The sequence below is a fragment of the Mobula birostris genome, chromosome 5 (genome assembly GCF_030028105.1).
Source record: "Mobula birostris isolate sMobBir1 chromosome 5, sMobBir1.hap1, whole genome shotgun sequence".
Lineage (NCBI taxonomy): Eukaryota > Metazoa > Chordata > Chondrichthyes > Myliobatiformes > Myliobatidae > Mobula > Mobula birostris.
The window spans coordinates 60,905,284-60,925,356 of NC_092374.1; the positions used below are offsets into that span (position 1 = coordinate 60,905,284).

The window sequence follows — 20,073 nt, forward strand, 5'->3', positions numbered from 1 at the left end:
GTACAGGAACCCTCTGGAGCCTCAGGCTCAGGTTGAATACATGGCAAAGTACTCCACATAGCTGAGGGGCACAGGCTTTGAGCACTCTGGTACTGAAACCATCCGGTCCTGCAGCCTTGCTTGTGTTGAGACGTTTCAGCTGTCTTCTCACCTGTTCAGCTGTGAAGCCCACTGTGGTGGTTTTGTGTGGGGAAGGGGTATAGTCATGAGAGCAGGGTTGGGCCCCCTGGTAGCAGCAGAGATACAGAGGAGCAGATTGGGAGGCAGATTTTGGAAAGGTGCAAAAATAACAGGGTTGTTATCATGGGTGACTTTAACTTCCCTAATATTGATTGGCACCTGATTAGTTCCAAGGGTTTAGATGGGGCAGAGTTTGTTAAGTGTGTCCAGGATGGATTCCTGTCACAGTATGTGGACAGGCTGACTACGGGGAATGCCATACTAGATCTAGTACTAGGTAATGAACTGGGTCAGGTCACAGATCTCTCAGTGGGTGAGCATCTGGGGGACAGTGACCACCGCTCCCTGGCCTTTAGCATTATCATGGAAAAGGATAGAATCAGAGAGGACAGGAAAATTTTTAATTGGGGAAGGGCAAATTATGAGGCTATAAGGCTAGAACTTGCAGGTGTGAATTGGGATGATGTTTTTGCAGGGAAATGTACTATGGACATGTGGTCGATGTTTAGAGATCTCTTGCAGGATGTTAGGGATAAATTTGTCCTGATGAGGAAGATAAAGAATGGTAGGGTGAAGGAACCATGGGTGATAAGTGAGGTGGAAAATCTAGTCAGGTGGAAGAAGGCAGCATATATGAGGTTTAGGAAGCAAGGATCAGATGGGTCTATTGAGGAATATAGGGAATCAAGAAAGGAGCTTAAGAAGGGGCTGAGAAGAGCAAGAAGGGGGCATGAGAAGGCCTTGGCGAGTAGGGTAAAGGAAAACCCCAAGACATACTTCTCTTCGGTATTCACCAATGAGAGGGAACTTGATGATGGTGAGGACAATATGAATGAGGTTGATGTTCTGGAGCATGTTGATATTAAGGGAGAGGAGGTGTTGGAGTTGTTAAAATACATTAGGACAGATAAGTCCCCGGGGCCTGATGGAATATTCCCCAGGCTGCTCCACGAGGTGAGGGAAGAGATTGCTGAACCTCTGGCTAGGATCTTTATGTCCTCATTGTCCATGGTAATGGTACTGGAGGATTGGAGGGAGGCGAATGTTGTCCCCTTGTTCAAAAAAGGTAGTAGGGATAGTCTGGGTAATTATAGACTAGTGAGCCTTACGTCTGTGGTGGGAAAACTGTTGGAAAAGATTCTTAGAGATAGGATCTATGGACATTTAGAGAATCATGGTCTGATCAGGGACAGTCAGCATGGCTTTGTGAAGTGCAGATCGTGTCTAACAAGCCTGATAGAGTTCTTTGAGGAGGTGATCAGGCATATAGATGAGGGTAGTGCAATGGATGTGATCTATATGGATTTTAGTAAGGCATTTGACAAGGTTCCACACAGTAGGCTTACTCAGAAAGTCAGAAGGCATGGGATCCAGGGAAGTTTGGCTAGGTAGGTTCAGAATTGGCTTGCCTGCAGAAGGCAGAGGGTTGTGGTGGAGAGATTGGAGGATTGTGACTAGTGGTGTCCCATAAGGATCTGTTCTGGGACCTCTACTTTTCGTGATTTTTATTAAAGACCTGGATGTGGGGGTAGAGGGGTGGGTTGGCAAGTTTGCAGATGACACAAAGGTTGATAGTGCAGAGGATTGTCGAAGATTGCAGAGAGACATTGATAAGATGCAGAAGTGGGCTGAGAAGTGGCAGATGGAGTTCAACCTTGAGAAGTGTGAGGTGGTACACTTTGGAAGGACAAACTCCAAGGCAGAGTACAAAGTAAATGGCAGGATACTTGGTAGTGTGGAGGAGCAGAGGGATCTGGGGTACATGTCCACAGATCCTTGTAAGTTGCCTCACAGGTAGGTAGGGTAGTTAAGAAGGCTTATGGGGTGTTTGCTTTCATAAGTCGAGGGATAGAGTTTAAGAGTTGCAATGTAATGATGCAGCTCTATAAAACTCTGGTTAGGCCACACTTGAAGTACTGTGTCCAGTTCTGGTCGCCTCACTATAGTAAGGATGTGGAAGTATTGGAAAGGGTACAGAGGAGATTTACCAGGATGCTGCCTGGTTTAGAGAGTATGCATTATGATCAGAGATTAAGGGAGCTAGGGCTTTACTCTTTGGAGAGAAGGAGGATGAGAGGAGACATGATAGAGGTGTACAAGATAATAAGAGGAATAGATAGAGTGGATAGCCAGCGCCTCTTCCCCAGGGCACCACTGCTCAGTACAAGAGGATATGGCTTTAAGGTAAGGGGTGGGAAGTTCAAGGGGGATATTAGAGGAGGGTTTTTTACTCAGAGAGTGGTTGGTGCGTGGAATGCACTGTCTGAGTCAGTGGTGGAGGCAGATACACTAGTGAAGTTTAAGAGACTACTAGACAGGTATATGGAGGAATTTAAGGTGGGGGGGTTATATGGGAGGCACAGTTTGAGGGTCGGCACAACATTGTGGGCCGATGGGCCTGTAACGTGCTGTACTATTCTATGTTCTATGTTCTATGATGGGTGTAACGTGAATGTAAGAAGGATAAGCCAATGATTGGGTACAAATGCAGACAGAGCAAAGAGTTAAATTGTACCACAGAGTCAAAATTCAAGAAGGCAAAGAATGCAGGAATGAAGGTGCTGTATTTAAATACGCGTAGCATTTTGAATAAGCTGGACAAACCCGTGGTGCAATTAGAGATTGGTTGGTGTGACGTTGTGGGCATCACTGAGTCGTGGCTGAAAGAAGGCTATAGTTGGGAGCTTAACATCAAAGTATATACTTTGTATCGAAAGGACAGGCAGGAAGGCATAGGTGGTGTTGTTCTGTTAGTAAGAGATGGAATTATGTCTTTATAAAGAGGTGACATAGGGGATTGGAAAATCAGGTTGGTGTCGGATTGCGAGAGAGAGAATTTGTTGAATTCCTTCTGCTTGTAACCTTTGAATCCATACTGCAATTTGAAAGGGAGAAGCTTAAGTCACATGAATCAGTATCTCAATGGAATAAAGCAAATTACAGAGGCATGAGAGAGGAGCTTGCCCAGGTGGACTGGAGGAGGATACTGGTGGGGATGACGGCACAGCAGAGATTTCTGAAATTTCTGGGAATAGTTCACAAGGCACAGGATAGATTTGTCCCACAGAAGAAGTTCTCAAATGGCAGGCGTAGTCAACCGTGGCTGACAAGGGAAGTTAAGGACTGCATAAAAGCCAAGGAAAAGGCATATGAGGTAGCAAAAGTGAGCAGGAAGTTAGAGGATTGGGAAGCTTTTAAAATCCAACAAAAGGCAACTAAAAAGCTATAAGAAGGGAAAAGATGAAGTATGAGAACAAACGAGCCAATAATATAAAGAAAGATACCAAACGTTTTTTTAGTTAAATAAAGAGTAGAACGGAGGTGAGAGTTGATATTGGACCATTGGAAAATGATGCTGGTGAGGTAGTAATGGGGGGACAAAGAAAGAGTAGATGAACTTAGTGGTACTTTGCATTGTATTCACTGTGGAAGACAGTAGCAGTGTGTCAGAGGTCCATGAGTGTCAGGGAGAAGGAGTGAGTGCCATTGCTATCACAAAGGAAAAAGCGCTAGTCAAACTCAAAGTCTTAGGGTGTATAAGTCATCTGGACCAGATGGACTACATCCCTGCGTCCTGAGAGAGGTTGCTGAAGAGATAATAGATGCATTGGTCATGATCTTTCAAGAATCACTTGATTCTGGCATGGTCCCAGAAGACTGGAAGTTTGCAAATTTCACTCCACTCTTTAAGAAGGGAGGGAGGCAAAAGAAAGAAAATTATAGGCCAGTTAGCCTAACCTCAATGGTTGGGAAAGTGTTGGAGTCTATTAGTAAGGATGAGTTTTCGGGCTACTTGGCGACTAATGATAAAATAAGTCAAAGTCAGCATGGTTTCTGTCAAGGGAAATCTTGCCCTACACATTTGTTAGAGTTCTTCGAGGAAGTGGCAAGCAGGGTGGACAAAGGAGAGGCAGTGGATGCCACTTACTTGGGTTTTCAGAGGCATTTGATAAGGTGCCATACACAAGATAAAATCCTATGGCATTACAGGAAAGATATTGGCATGGATAGAGGAATGACTGACAGGCAGATGGCAGCAAGTGGGAATAAAAGGGGCCTTTTCTAATAGGCTACCTGTAACTAGTGGTGTTCTTCAAGGGTCAGTATTGAGACTGCTACTTTTCACACTGTCAGTGATTTGGATAATGGAACTGATAGCTTTGAGGGTGGGTGGGTAGGCAGTACTGAGGAAACAATGTGATTGTAGCAGAACTTCGACAAATTAGAAGAATGGGCAAAAAAGTGGCAGATGGAATACAGTGTTGGGAAATGTACAAACATCAGAGGTGCAGAGGGACTTAGGAGTCCTCGTGCAAGACCCCTGGAAGGTTAATTTACAGGTTGAGTTTGTGGTAAAGAGGGCAAGTCTGTGAGTATATTGAAGGTGAAAGTTGGCTATTTCCTGATTGGTCAAGGCATCAAGGGATATGGTGAGAAGGCAGGTGTATGGGGTTGAGTGGGATCCAGGATCAGCCATGAAGGAATGGCAGTGTAGACTCAATGGGCTGAATGGCCTAATTCTGCTCCTGTGTCTTATGGTCTTATGGGTTTCTAGATGTTATAATTCTCAAAGCCTTTCATTATTTTATAGCCATTTATTGGTTCAACAATCAGCCTTCTGCTTTCTGGGAAAGTATTGATTTATACAGAAGGTGAAGAGTGATGAAACACTGTGTTCCTTTGATAACCAATGTTTACCATTCATTGATTTTGACCACTGGGGCTAAACAAACTCTGGTGGTGGAGGATGTGGCTGGTCAACATGACTGAGCAAAACCAGCCCTGCAAGTGTAGTACGCATCATGTACTCCAAGACCTTGCAGTACCTCAGCATCCTTTGTGTTCTTGCATGTAACTGCTGCCTCCTCCTGCTATATTGCATTTTCCTCCACAGCAAGAACTAAGCCCTTTAGGAATTCCATCTGAAAGCTGCATTCCCATGCTTACTGTCATCCCATGTCATCCCATCAGGGAAACAGTGAGAGAAAAAAGTCCTTTCATCCATTTTCCCCAGGGTGGCCACCCAGTCCACAGCCTTGGAGGTAGTGGGTCTTCAAGTACTGCTTCACGTCGTTTTATCAGTGCTGAGAGTTAGTGGAGGCAGAAATCGAAATGAGACTGAAAGAGTAGCTGGACGGCTGTGTGATGAGCCATAATCTACAGGACTCTGGATTAAGAGCTGGGAGTAGGATTAACGTAGAACATAGAACAGTACAGCTAGGGAACAGGCCATTTGGCCCACAGTGTTGTGCTGAACCAGCTAAAAAGCAAATCAAAAACAACCAAACCTTCCTACCTACGCCAAATTTATCCAGCCTTTTGTGACAGCACATGCCCTTTAAACCAGGCAGCATCCTGAAGAACCTCTTCTGCACTCTCTTCAAAGTCCCAAAAACCTTCCTATAATGGGGAGACCAGAGCTGCATGCAATACTCCAGATGTGGCGTAACCAGAGTTTTATATAGTCGCAACATACCCTTCTAACTTTGGAACTCAGTGCCTCGACTAATAAAAGCAAGCGTCCCATAAGCCTTCTTAACTGCCCTATCACCCTGTGTAGCCACTTTCAGCAGCTACAACTTGGATCCCAGTTCTCTCTGCTCAGCAACTCTGTTACGGACCTTGCCCTTTACATTGTACTCTCTCCTTGCCTTTGCCCTACCGAGGTGCAACACCTCACGTTTCTCTCAGTTAAGCTCCATCAGCCATTTCTCAGCCCATATCTGCAACTTGTGCTGCATTCTTTGTCAGTCCTCTACACTATCTACAACTCCGCCAATTCTGGTATCATCTGCAAATTTACTAGCCCACCCATCTACATCTTTATCCAGGTCATGTATATACATCACAAGCAGCAGGGGTCCCAGCAGAGAAGAACTCCACTAATTACAGACCTCCAGCTTGAATACCTAAATAGGTTTTTGGGCTGAAGTACATATGATTGATTGAATGACTTCCTCCTCTGCTCTAAATTTCCATGATACTGTGATGATCCAGTTACTTTATCAATGCTGGGGGGAGGCTTAGCCCGCACCGTCCTTTCAGACAATGATTTCCAGAAACCACCATTCTCTGGGTGAATGTTCTTTTTCTTATTTACTTTATCCTTCAAATGTAAAAGTAGATTTATTTTCAAATTACATATACTGTATTTCACCATATACAATCCTGAGATTCATTTTCTTGTGGGCATTCACAGTAAACGCAAAGAAACACAATGGAATCGATGAAAAACCACTCACAACAAAGACGGACAGACAACCAGTGTGCAAAAGACAACAGACTGTGCAAATCCAAAAACAGAAAGATCTGAATCAGAATCAGATTTAATATCACTGGCTTATGGCATGATTTTTGTTTTGTTTGAGGCAACAGTACATTGCAATCATAATAATAAATACAAACCATAAACTACAATAAGAAATACACATATTTTTAAAAATTAAATAAGTATTAGAAAATGAGAGCAAAAAAAAAGATACAGTGGATTTCTCTAATTGGGACAAATTTTGGCCCAATTAAGTGGCCTCCCAACTAGCCGGTTTCATGTAAATAGTGCAAAAGGTATAAAAAAGACAAACCACCATTTAACTAATAACAAATTATGTACTTAAATGAAGGACAGAACAAATTCGAACACTAGTTCTATAAAATTGTTTATTGGTTCCTAATAGTTATCAGCGGAGGAATTCATCCAGTGTGCTCTGCTGTTTTCTTTTGATTGACTGTAAATGAACAAAATCAGAGCAGACACCCAGTGCAGATAATAGACTGCCTTCGTACAATGCTTTCGATGGTTGCGTCTTCCGAATCTTCATTTTTTGTTGGAACATTCAGGGTGTTTGTCGATACCTTCAAATTCTTCGTAGTGCCTAAATTGTTGAAGTAGTGAAATCATTTCATTTTCACTCACAGCTGTTTCTGGCAGCTCCAAGCCCGATTGCTTAAAACCGTAGTGAGTAAAACAGTTCTGAATTGTCTTTCTCCTTATTTCTCACCATCTGTCAGTGACAAGAAACACTGCTTTTTGAACAAAAACACATGCAACTGATGCTATTTAAAAACTGTTCACTTGAAGTGCTGTGTAGTGTCTAACTGCCATGCAAGTGCACACAACTGAAGCTGGTTCAAACCTGTTCTGCAATAGCTTCCTGTCTCAGTTAAGCAGCATAGTATCCTAAATAAACAAAGGGAATCACTGCGATTTTCTTGATTAGTTTTTGTTTCTAAGTGTTGTTCTAAATTAACAGCTGTCTCGATTAACCAATAGCCAAATAACCAGAAGCCACTGTAGTGGAGTAGTGGACATGAGTTCATTGTCTGATGATGGGAGTCCTCAATGACAGATGCTGACGCATTGCCTCTGAGATTTAATGGATGCTGGGGAAGCTAGTGCCCATGATGATGGTAAATGAGTAAGCACTCAATATCAGGAACATGAGTTGTAGAGTCCTTAAAAGTTAGTCCATAGGTTGTGGAACCAGTTCAGTGTTAGGGTGAGTGAAGTTTCGTAAAGTTTCCCCTCTGGTTCAAGAGCCTGATGTTTGAGGGGAAATCAGTTTTTTTTCCTGAACCTGATGGTGTAAGTCCTGAAGCTCCTGCACCACTTCCTCAATGGCAGTAGTGAGAAGAAAGCATGACCCGGATGGTGGGGGTACTTAGATTAGATTAGATTATGAGGACACGCAGTCCTCTTTTATTGTCACTTAGTAATGCGTGCATTAAGAAATGATACAATATTCCTCCGGTGTGATATCACAGAAACACAGGACAGACCAAGACTGAAAAAACTAACAAAAACCACATAATTATAACATATAGTTACAACAATGCAACAATACCATAACTTGATGGAGAACAGGCCATGAGCACAGTAAAAAAGTTCAAAGTCTCTCGAAAGTCCCACATCTCGCGCAGACGGGAGAAGGAAGAAAACTTTCCCTGCCATGCCCGACCATGGTCCAACTCTGAGTCGTCCGAAAACTTCGAGCTCCAACCAGCCCTCCGACACCGAGTACCGAGCACCATCTCTGCCGAACACTTCGACCCCAGCCTTGGTTGCCAGCAGCAGGCAAAGCCGGAAATTTTGAGGCCTTCCCTCCAGAGATTCTCAATCGCACAGTAGCAGTGGCAGCGAACCGGGCATTTCAGGAATTTCTCCATATGTTCCTCTGTGCCTTCTCACGTCTGTCTCCATGAAATCAGAATTGTGCACGGCATCCTACTTACCAATACGATATCATTTCACCAGAGAGCTGCGCGCGCTGCCATCTTCTCCTCCCACCTTGATGACGGATGCTGCTTTCTTGTGACAATGCTTCTTGGAGATGTGCTCAATGGTGGGGAGGGTTTTAACCAAAATGGGCTGGGTTGCATCCATTACTTTTGGTAGGCTTTTCCATTTGAGAGCATTGGTGTTTCCATACCAGAGCATGATGCAACCAGTCAGTATACCTTTCACCGCACCTCTATAGAAGCTTTTCAGAGTTTTAGATAACATGCCGAATCTTTGCAAACTTCTAAGAAAATGGAGTTGCTGCTACACCTTCTTTGTAATGGGAGTTGCATGCTGGAACCAGGGCAGGTCCTCTGAAATGATAACAACGAGGAATTTAAAGTTGCTGAACCTCACCACCTCTGATCCCCTGATGATTCAGCCTAACAGCAGTGTTATCAGAAAACTTAAATATAGCGTTGCAGCTATACTTAGTCTCACAGTCATAAGCTTAAAGCAAATAGAGCAGGGGGCTAATCTCACAGCTTTGTGGTGCACCTGCGCTGATGGAGATTGTGGAGGACATGTTGCCGATCTGAACTGCGAGAGAAGACATCGAGGACTCAGCTGTACAAGGATGTGTGGAGCCCTGGGTTTGGATTTACTGATTAGTTTTGAGGGGTTGATAGTGTTGAATGCAGAGCTGCAATCAGTGAGGAGCATCCTGATATATGCATCTTCAAAGGCTAGGTGTTTCAGGTTGAGTGAAAAGCCAGTGAAATGGCAGCTGCTGTTGACCTGTTGTAATGGTAGGCAAATTGGAGAGGATCCAAGTCACTTCTGAGGCAAGAGTTGATAAGTTTCATCACCAGCATCTCCAAGCACTTCATCACAATGAATGTAAGTGCAACTGGATCATTGTAATTGAGTCAGGTTGCCATATTCTCCTTGGGCACTGGTATAATAGAACCTGCTTAAAGCTGGTGGGTATCAGAGAAGCAAGAGGTTAAACAACCTCTCTAGTATCTATTAAGCATTCCGCTTCAAGGTAACAATCCTGTCTATTCGTTTAATTTTTCATTTAGTGAGACAGCGCAGAGTAGGTTCTTCCGGCCCTTCGAGCTCTGCCATCCCGGCAATCCCCAACAACCCCGATTTAGCCTTAACCTTCCTTTTCAAATCGTTTTATTGCATTCTAATCAGTTAAATGAACATATCAATAATAACAATACCAAGAGAACAGGATTACAATAATAGCAATCATATATACAAACGTAAGTTTCAAATATCATATCCAGACAGGTCCTCCCGATCTCTCGATAATTGAAACCGAAAAAAAAGTTCAAAAGAATTGTTCAAGAAAAAAAAAACAAAAAGAAAAAACCCCTAAGCTAAGCAGAAAACAAAACAGAAAAAAAAAACTGGGCTGCCATAATTTGTCAATTATAATTAATTATTCTGTCCTTGACTCCGTTGCTCCTTCCATAAACAATTAGATATTAGGAAAAAGGATTCAAAAAGAAAATCAACTTAAGTTATATATATGTCAAAAGATAAATTAGCCCATTTTTATTCCCATATAAACCCTATGTGTGACAGATGTAATTCTGAGGTTGCTTCTTTAACCCATATGTTTTGGTCCTGCCCTCTTTTGAAAAAATACTGGAAAGATATCTTTGGTATTGTTTCAGCAGTTTTATATATTGATTTACAACTCCATCCTATTACTGCAATTTTTAGATTACCAATGATTGATTCTAATTATTTATCATCTTCAACCTGCCGTTTGATAGCATTTGTTACGCTGATGGCCAGAAGATCCATTTTATTTAAATGGAAAGATTTTGATCCCCCTACTACATTTCAATGGTTTTCTCAAACTATAGCTTGTTTAAACCTAGAAAAAAAATGAGGAGTAGCACAGTTAATTCCTTGATCAAATTTGAGGAAACTCGGGAGTCCTTTATTCAATATTTCCATACATATGACAAGTTGATTTAGCCCTAACCTAACCATGGGACAATTTACAATGACCAATTAACCTACATGGTATATCTTTGAACTGAGGGACAAACCAGAGCACCCGGGAAAAAACTACGCATTCCACAGGGATGCCGTACAGACACCTTACAGAGGACACCGGATTTGAACTTTGAGCTGTTATAGTGTCGCACTAACTGCTATGCTACCGAGGCTCCGGCCCTTCATGTAACTGTGTTCCCTTTTATAAATTATACACGTTCTTTATGGAGGATAATTTTGCTTTTTACAGCTTTGGGCCTCGATAAGCTGACGGGAAACTTTGAGGTGGGAAAGGACTTTGATGCTATTCTGATCAACACTGGCATCCCAAGCTCTCCGTTTGAAATATCTCCTGAGGACACCCTGATGGTAAGGATTCTGTGAACCCATTCCTAAGCAAAGTTGGAAAGCATTTCAGCGTTTGTGTTTTCACATGTCACTGAATTTCTCTTTGCTGATTTTACAGGATATCTTTCAGAAGTTTCTATTCTTAGGTGAGTTGTGAAACAATTTAATTACAAATGCCACTTCAATTTCATTAAACTATAAGCATTAGTTGACTCACTTTTAAACAACACACACTACATGCTGGAGGAGCTTAGCAAGTCAAAGTTTGCCTTTTTTAAAATACTGTTTAAAACCTCATTCTTTCCTTAGCTTGTAGCTAATTTCCTAATATTTCCTTACAGCTTGATGTCAAATTTTATTTTTTAACTTCAGAAGCTTTGTGACAGCACTGAAGATGGTATAGAAATAATTAACAAGGACATTGCCAGGGAACAAAACAGGAAAGATTAGTCAAGACAAATTTAATTTCAGATTTAGCAGAATCAGATTTATTATCACTGATAAATCAATGATGTCAAATTTGGTGTTTTGCGGTAGCAGTACGATGTAAATACATAAAAATTATTATAAATGTGAAAAAGAACCAAATAGGGCAATTAAATGAATATTTATTTCACACTGCTAAAATAGCCTTCTGTAGGTCGCACCTGGACTTGTATAGTTCTGGATCACTGGTCTTGAATACTACAGATCTAGTCGTCACCAGATTATGAATCTCCTGGCTCATCCACAGCTTTTTGGTTTAGGTATGTTTGATATGTTCTCAAAGACAGATTTATCTACACAGGTCTTCATGAAGTCTTGATGAAGTTGGTGACAACTGTGGCATATTCATTCAGATTCGAAGATGAATCCCTGAATATTGTCCAGTCCACGGACTCAAAACAATCCTCCAAGCACTCCTCCACCTCCCTTGACCACATTTTCTTGGTCCTCACCACTGGTACTGCCGTCTTCAGTCTCTGCCTATAAGCCAGAAGTAGTTGTACAGCCAGCCAAGCGTTCTTGATGGTTGTATAACATTGGTCAAGTGTGTTGGCTCCTCTAGTTCCACAGGTCATATGTTGGTTCAGAGACAGAGTCATGGATTGAAAGCTGCAGACAGATTGATCTGAATGACGTTATCAGCTGCTCATAGACTAAATACTGTAAATTTCTGTACTTCCATGATTGGCTGTTCTGCACTGGTCAAATAGCTTGGGATGTCTTTCTGGTTGCTTGCTTTTATTAGTCAAGGCATTGAGTTCAAAAGTCAGGATATTATGTTGCAACTTTATAAAACTCTGGTTCGGCCACATCTGGAGTAATACCTACAGTTCTGGTTGCCCCACCATAGGAAGTATGTTGAGGCTTTGGAGAGAGTGCAGAAGAGGTTGACTGGGATGCTGCCTAGTTTAGCAGGCATGTGCTATCACAAGAGGTTGGATAAATTTGGGTTGTTTTCGCTGGAGCTCTGGAGGCTGAGGGGATAGGCTTACAAGACTATGAGATGCATAGATTGAGTGGACAGAGAGTATCTGTTTCCTAGAGTTGAAATGTTTAATACCAGATGGTGGAGGATGCTGTGAATGATGTGTTGGATGTGGAGGCTCATGGGATGGTGATGTAAGTGAGGACAAGAGAACTGTATCCCTGTTAAGGTGGCAGGAAGGTGAGGGTAAGTGTATATGTCTGGGAAATGGAGGAAATGTGGGTAAGGGCAGCATCAATGGCAGAGGAAGGGAACCCCGCTTGTTGAATGAGACATATCTGATGTTCTGGAAAGGAAAGCCTCATCCTAGGAACAGGTGTAGTCGAGGCAAAAGAATTGAGAAAAGGACATGCTATTTTTACATGTTGGGAAGCGGTACAGTCAAAGTAACCATGGAATCAATAGGTTTATAAAAGGTATCGATGGACAATTTGTCTCCAAAGAGAACAAGAAAGGGGAGAGAGATGTTAGAAATGGACCAAGTGAATTTAAGGGTAGGATGGAAGTTGATTTAATAGATGAGCTCAACATGGGTGCATGAATCAGCACCAATGCAGTAATCAATGTATCATCAATGTAGAAAGAACTGGGGTGTATTGCCAGGGAAGGCTTGGAACATGGACTGTCCCACGTAGTTGATAAAACAGCAGGCAGAGCTAGGGCCCATCCAGAAGCCCATGGCTACACCCTGAGTTTGTAGAAAGTGGGAGGAGCCAAAAGAAAAATTGTTGAGTGTGAGGACAGTTCCATCGGTCAGAGGAGGGTGGTGGTGGAGATGGTTAGGTCTGTTGTTGGGAAAGAAGTAGAGAGCTTTAAGGTCTACTGGATGGGGGATAGAAGTGCATAGGGACTGGACATCCATGGTGAAAAAGGGGCAGTCATGTCCAGGGAATTGAAAATTGTTGAGATCGAGAGCATGTGAAGTGTTGCAGATGTAGGTGGGAAAGGACAGAACCAAGGGGGTAAAATGGAATTGAGCTTTGCGGACGCAGGCTCAGTGGGGCAAGAGTAAGCAGAAACAATGGGTGTACCTGGACAATCAGGTTTGTGGATCTTGGGTAGGAGGTTGAAATGAGCAGTGCAGGGTAAGGGAACTACAAGTCCGGTGGCATTGGATGGGAGATTTCCAGAATTGACGGGGTTGGTGATGGTGCAGGAGACAATGGTCTGATGGATTAAGGTACTTAAAGAGAGGTGTAGTGACAGAATTACAGAGCAGCTTGACCCCCATCTCCATTAACTAAAGCATACATACAAGTCTACAAAGATCACAGAGTTTTGAATCATAGGCACCTAAGACCATAAAATATAGAAGCAAAATTAGGTCATTCAGCCTCATCTAATCTTCTCCATCATTCAATCTTGACTGCTCTTTTTCAACCCCATTCTCCTGCGTTCTCTCTGTAACCCTTAACCGCCCACACACACACACACACACACACACACACACACACACACACACTAATCAAGAATGTATCAATACCTAAATGCATCAATGACTGGGCATATCGATCCCTCTGTAACAACAAATTCCACAGATTCACTACTGTCTGGCTGAAGAAATCCCTCTTCTTACAGCATGGAATGAAGTTGTTTGGCCCATCAAGTTGGTGCTGACCACCAAGCACCCATGTACACTAATCCCATTTTATACTTTCCACATTCCCATCAACTCCCCACCCCCAATTCAAACTATGCATTTTACTGCCCATTACGCCACTGGTGTTTAGGGCAGCAATGGAGGTCCTCCATCTCTGGTAGTGTTCAGGGCTCCCTTCATCGTGTCAGTATCTTCCTCTTGGATTCAAACTAGATACTAGGGACAATTTACAGTCATCAATTAACTGCATGCCTTTAGGACAGGGAAAGAAGCTGGAGCTCCCAGAAGGAACTCCTGACTCAAGGGAGGAAGCGCAGACTCCAGACAGACACTAGCTGAGTTCAGCTTTGAGCCAGAGACAGTGGAGCCGTGAGGCAGTAGCTATACTAACTGTGCTGCCGTGCTGTCTGATCACAGAACCAGAGAAGGCTGCAGGGATTATCAGGACACTAAGACCATGAAGGATTTTTATAAATCAGCTGTTACCAGACCGGGAGCCAGGGTCGGTCAACAGGAGCTGATATGTGAAAAGGGCTTGGTGCAGCTGAGGGCCTCTTACTGAGGGATCAGCAGTGGAAAGGGTGGGCAACTTCAAGTTCCTGGGAGTCACCATCTCAGAAGATCTATCGGGGACCAACTCATTGACGCAATCATGATGACGGCACGCCAGCAGCTCTACTCAGTAAGTGTTTCAGGAGAATTAGAACGTCACCAGACTGCTACAAAATTCTGTACTGAATTGACTTTATTACTTACATCCTGCACATTCATGAGGAGTGAAAATCTTTACGTTACGTCTCCATCTAAATGTGCAATTTATAGTAATTTGTAATAAATAGTATGTACAACAGGACAGTCAATATAACATAGAAATACAACTGTATCAGCATGAGTTAATCAGTCTGATGGCCTGGTGGAAGAAGCTGTTCCGGAGCCTGTTGGTCTTGGCTTTTATGCTGCGGTACCATTTCCCGGTTGGTAGCAGCTGGAACAGTTTGTGGTTGGGGTGACGCAGGTCCCCAATGATCCTTCATGCCCTTTTTACACACCTGTCACTCTAAATATCCTGACTAGTGGGAAGTTCACATCCACAGATGTGCTGGGCTGTCCGCACCACTCTCTGCAGAGTCCTGCGATTGAGGGAGGTACAGTTCCCATACCAGGCAGTGATACAGCCAGTCAGGATGCTCCCAATTGTGCCCCTGTAGAAAGTTCTTAGGATCTGGAGGCCCATACCAACTACCGTCTGAGGTGAAAGAGGTGCTGTTGTGCTTCTATCACCACACAGCCAATATATACAGACCATGTGAGATCCTTAGTGATGTGTATGCCGAGGAACATAAAGCTGTTCACCCTCTCAACTCCGGATCCACTGCTGTCAATAGGGGTTAACCTTTCTCCATTCCTCCTGTATTCCACAGCCAGCTCCTTTGTTTTTGCAACATTGAGGGAGAGGTTGTTTTCTTATTACCACTGTATCAAGATGATGACTTTTTCTCTGTAAGCTGCCTCATAATTATTTGAGATTAGGCCAATCGATGTAGTATCATCAGTAAATTTAATTAGCAGATTGGAGCTGTGGGTGGCAGCACAGTCATGGGTATACAGACAGTAAAGGAGGGGGCTTAGTACACAGCTCTGAGGGGTTCCTGTGTTGAGGGTCAGAGGGGCAGAGGTGAGGGAGCCCACTCTTACCACCTGCTGGCGATCTGACAGGAAGTCCAGGTTCCAGCTGCACAAGGTAGGGTGAAAGCTGAGGTCTTTGAGCTTCTTGTCAAGCCTGGAGGGAATTATGGTGTTGAATGCTGAACTGTAGTCGAAGAACAGCATTCTCAAATAAGCATTGTCCTTCTCCAGATGTGTAAGGATGGTGTGCAGAGCTGTGGCTATTACAGCATCTGTCGATCAGTTGTGTTGGTAGGCAAATTGTAGGGGGTCCAGTGTGGGTGGTAGCATGCTGCAGATGAAGTCCTTGACCAGCCTCTCAAAACATTTGCTTATTATTGAGGTGAGTGTGACAGGACGTCAGTCATTCAGACACGTTCCTGACTGACCTCTGGGGGACAACATCCTCGATGCACTTCCAGATGAAGCTCATGACCCCATCCGTGAACTCCAAGACGTCCTCATTATGAAAGACATTCCAGTTGACGTCGTCAAAGCAGTCCTGTAGCATGGAGACCGATTGTACATGTACAAAGGAGAGCACTCTGAGTGCTGCATCACAGCCTGATATGGAGACGCCAAAACACAGGATCGCAAGAAGCTGCAGAGGCTTGAGGCCTCAGCTGGCTCCACCATGGTACAAGGCTTCTCATCACTGAGTTCATCTTCAAGACGGAGTGCCTCAGGAAGGTGGCATCCATCATTAAGAAGCCTCATTATCCTGGTCATGGTTATTGTTACTAATGTCAGGGTGGAGGTACAGGATCCCAAAGACACCCACGGTGACTTAGGACCAGCTTCTTCTCCTCCACCATTATATTTCTGGATGGTTCATGAACCCAATAGCACTACCTCATTATTCCTTTTTATATGCACTGTTTATTTATTTTCTGTAATTTATAGATTTTTATGTTTTTGCATTGTACTGCTGCAACAAAGCAATGAATTTCGCGTCATATGTCAGTGACAATAAATCTGATTCTAAAGTTAGGATACGGGTAGCAAAGTGTGGATCAGCTCAGGTTTAAGGAGGAATGAAATCCATGAGCTCAATTTTCCTTAATCCAGAATCACAAGCTCAGCATTCCCAAATCCTGTATTTACTTCAAGAAACTAGAAGGTTTTTTCATGTGAGAACATCATTGCATTGCAGACCATTGCAGTGGAAGCAGACTGAAGAGTCAACAGCATTTTGCTTAGTATAGAAAGACCATTTCCTTTTACAGTTAACCATTCCAGAATGAAAATGTGCTTCATTCCTTTGATATTTGTGTTGTTACAGGAGACGACCGGAACATGTCGGAGGTCTATGTGGCTGGCAAGCAAGTGTTTCCTTTTTCCAGAGCCTAGTTTAAGAATCACAGAACACAGGCATTGATAGATAATCTGTCCAATCACAGGGAGCCTCTGATATATAAGAGGCATCTTTGTCCTGCTATACACACTTGCTTGCTTACTGAGCTGACATTTAAAAAAAATATCTAAGGCTTTAAATGACAATTTCTTTCAGCCAGACTAATTCACATTTGCACCTTAGGTTTGGCGCTCTGCAGAGTTTCAGCTGTAACATTTCCCCTTGGCTTTTTTGGATTATTTTGCTCCTTCCATTGGCTTTCCCATTGATGTGAACCTCACTGACAGGGGTTCACATCATCCCTTGGAAACTGGGAGCAGGACAGGTCTGGCATTTCCTAATTCAGGACTGTGAGCTCAGTCTTCCCAAATCCTAGGATTGTGATCTTGGTATTATCTAATTCCAGGATGCTGAGCTCAGTCACACTTCCTGAGGACTGCCTTAGGAAAGGAAAGCTGACATAGGACTGAAAGATGTAACACAAGCATTTGCAGAGACAGGGAGTGTGATAGAGCACAGAGAGTGAAAATAGTTTCTTTTTCTTTTTAAATAATTAAGAATGTGAGAAATAGGAGTAGATGGAAACAATAAAGCCCCTGGAATCTGCTCCCACTTTCAGTTGGATTATAGAGTCATACAGGAATAGAGCACTCAAACTGAACCGTTGTTAATTGTTTCATATTGATACATGTATTGAGACAGAGTGAAGGTTTTTGCTTGCCATCCTTCAGATCATTCCATGTATCGAGATTGTGCAAAAGGGAAAACAATCAGGATGCAGAAGGTAGTATTGTGGTTACAGAGAAAGTGCAGGGGTAGACAAAGGGATTTAAGACAAGAGTGGAGAGATTTATTAGCGACCTGAGGGGAAATATTTTGTCCATGCTACCCAGGATGTCCATTTGCCCACATTTGGCTCGTATCCCTCTAAACCAGGGGTTCCCAACCGGGAGTCCACGAACCCCTCGGTTAATCATTGGCATCCATGTTATCAAAAAAGGTTGGAAACCCCTGCTCTAAACTTCCCCCATCAATGTACCTATCTGAATACACTTTAAATATTGTTAATGTACCTGCCTCAACCATTTCCTCTGGCAGTTCATTCTACACGAATGAAAAAGTTGCCCCTGAAATTCCTATTAAATCTTTCCCCCATTATCTTAAACCTATGCCATCTAGCTCTTGATTTGCCATGACTAGGTAGATAGGCAGATCATCTTTAGCATATAAGTGGGGCTAACAGTAGGATGGAAACTGTCCTTAAGCCTGGTGGTACATGTTCTCAAGCGTTTGTATCTTCTGCCCAGTGGAGGAGGGGGGGGGGTGGATGAGAGAATGAGAATGACTGGGGTATAGGAGGGGTCCTGCTTTTCCAAGACAGCAAGAAGTATAGACAGAGTCAGTCGAGGGGAGGCTGGTTTGCATGATGGACTGGGCTGCATTCACAATTGCCAGCTACATCCTTTGGTTTCTAACTCTTCTGGTAATCCCCCAATTAACCTCCTCTGCCGAGAAATGTACAACTCCATTTCTCCAGGCTCCCTGGGTAACCAAAGTCTCTCATCCCTGGGACCATCCCGCTTGATCTGCCCTGTATCCTGGTCAAAACTTTAATATTCCTCTTAAGGCAAAGTGCTTGGAATCAGACAGTCAAATCATGTGTAATTGTGTATAAAGGTTTAAATGCATTCTGCAATTCTACAGCTGGTGTCTCAGTGAATGAAAACTTGTGTAACTGTTGAAGATTTCCTGATTGGTTTGAGGAAGTGGGTGTACTGGGGGTGGAGGAGCAAGTAGTCCAACAGCAATAACAACAATAGCATCCAATTATAACAACTCTCTTAACCCATCCAAAAGCAATGATACTGAACTGCAAAAGTTATAACATGGCGGAAGACTTGGTCAAGGAGATAGGTTTAGAGAGAGAGTATCAGAACTTTGAGTCTTGCTAGTTGAAGGCATGGGCAACAAAGGTGGATTGAATTAGTTTGGAAATGCTGTGGCTAGAACAAATAAGCCATTAATTATCTAATAAAATAAATTATTTTATACTGCTGAAGTAAATGACAGAGATATAGTAGGATAAGGGCAGGAACTGGGGTCTAGCTTAAGCCTGTAAGTAATTGGCATGAACTGCAATGCAAGCAACAGAATTTTTGAATGACTTGAATTTTCCAGAATCAAAGTTATGGTGACTGAATTGTACAGTGTTTGAACAGTCATACTAATGGCAATAAGTCTATGGATGTACTGAGGCAGGAGCTGAAGCAGATAACTAAGGTGTGACATGATAGTGCAAATATGGATCAAACATTCAGCTCAATTGACGGCAACAAATTTGAACAATGTGATTTGGTTCCAAGCTATGCAAACCAAAAGCAAATTATTTAAATGAATTTGAAACCCCATAAACAAATTTACCCTTCAATTACATAAAAACAGAATAGTACTTACATTGCCTTGCTCTTTTCACGTTAAGATATTGAGGTCTCCCTTTGTACTAAGCCACATGCCAGGTTGTAACACTGCAATGAAGAATGTGGGCAGCTGTGTAACTATCTAATGGTAGGAAAGGAAACATGAGAAGAACTTGGATTCAAGCACAAATGTGGAATATAGAGGGAAAAGGTTTATGTTTTTAAAGCTACGTCTTTGTTTGTTTCCATTGCAAATTCATGTTGTCAATCAAGACACAACTGGTTTATACACTGGCATGTACCTATTAAAAACTTTGCAAAGTGGCATATCTGTATTGTTTAAGCAAGCATGATATTTTCATTGATCATTAAAATGCTCTGTCTTTTATGTCAAATAAAAACTGTTGTTACAGAAATTTAAGAGCTTGAAATGCTATTGAAATATGTCTGTTGTGTCAGTATTGCAGTGAAGTACAAAACTAAATGCTCGCATCATCCAAGAGCAAATGTGCAACCTTAACTTGAATCAAACTAACTTCAGGCTCAATCACATCATCTGAATCAAGATAGGAACTAACTGTGGACCCGTCACAGATCATTATGGGCATCAGTAATAAGAGCCTGACACCACTCTCAAAATGATGGAGGAACTCAGCAGGTCAGGCAGCATCTATGGAGAAGAATAAAAAACACAAAATAATCTGCAGATGCTGGGGTCAAAGCAACACTCACAACACGCTGGAGGAACTCAGCAGGTCAGACAGCATCCGTGGAAAAGATCGGTTGACGTTTCGGGCCAGA

The 20,073-nt window shown here is 42.8% G+C and overlaps 1 protein-coding gene across 1 annotated transcript in view; it reads left to right on the forward strand.

The window, feature by feature from the left end:
- LOC140197728 (guanine deaminase-like) overlaps positions 1–19,703 on the forward strand; it is a 75,518-nt gene extending 55,815 nt beyond the window's left edge. The window contains exons 12-14 of the mRNA XM_072258113.1: positions 10,668–10,786; positions 10,884–10,911; positions 16,784–19,703. Of these exons, the coding sequence (XP_072114214.1) occupies positions 10,668–10,786; positions 10,884–10,911; positions 16,784–16,851 (215 nt within the window). The 3' untranslated portion in view covers positions 16,852–19,703. The remainder of the gene's footprint in view (positions 1–10,667; positions 10,787–10,883; positions 10,912–16,783) is intronic.
- The last annotated feature ends 370 nt before the right edge of the window (positions 19,704–20,073 follow it).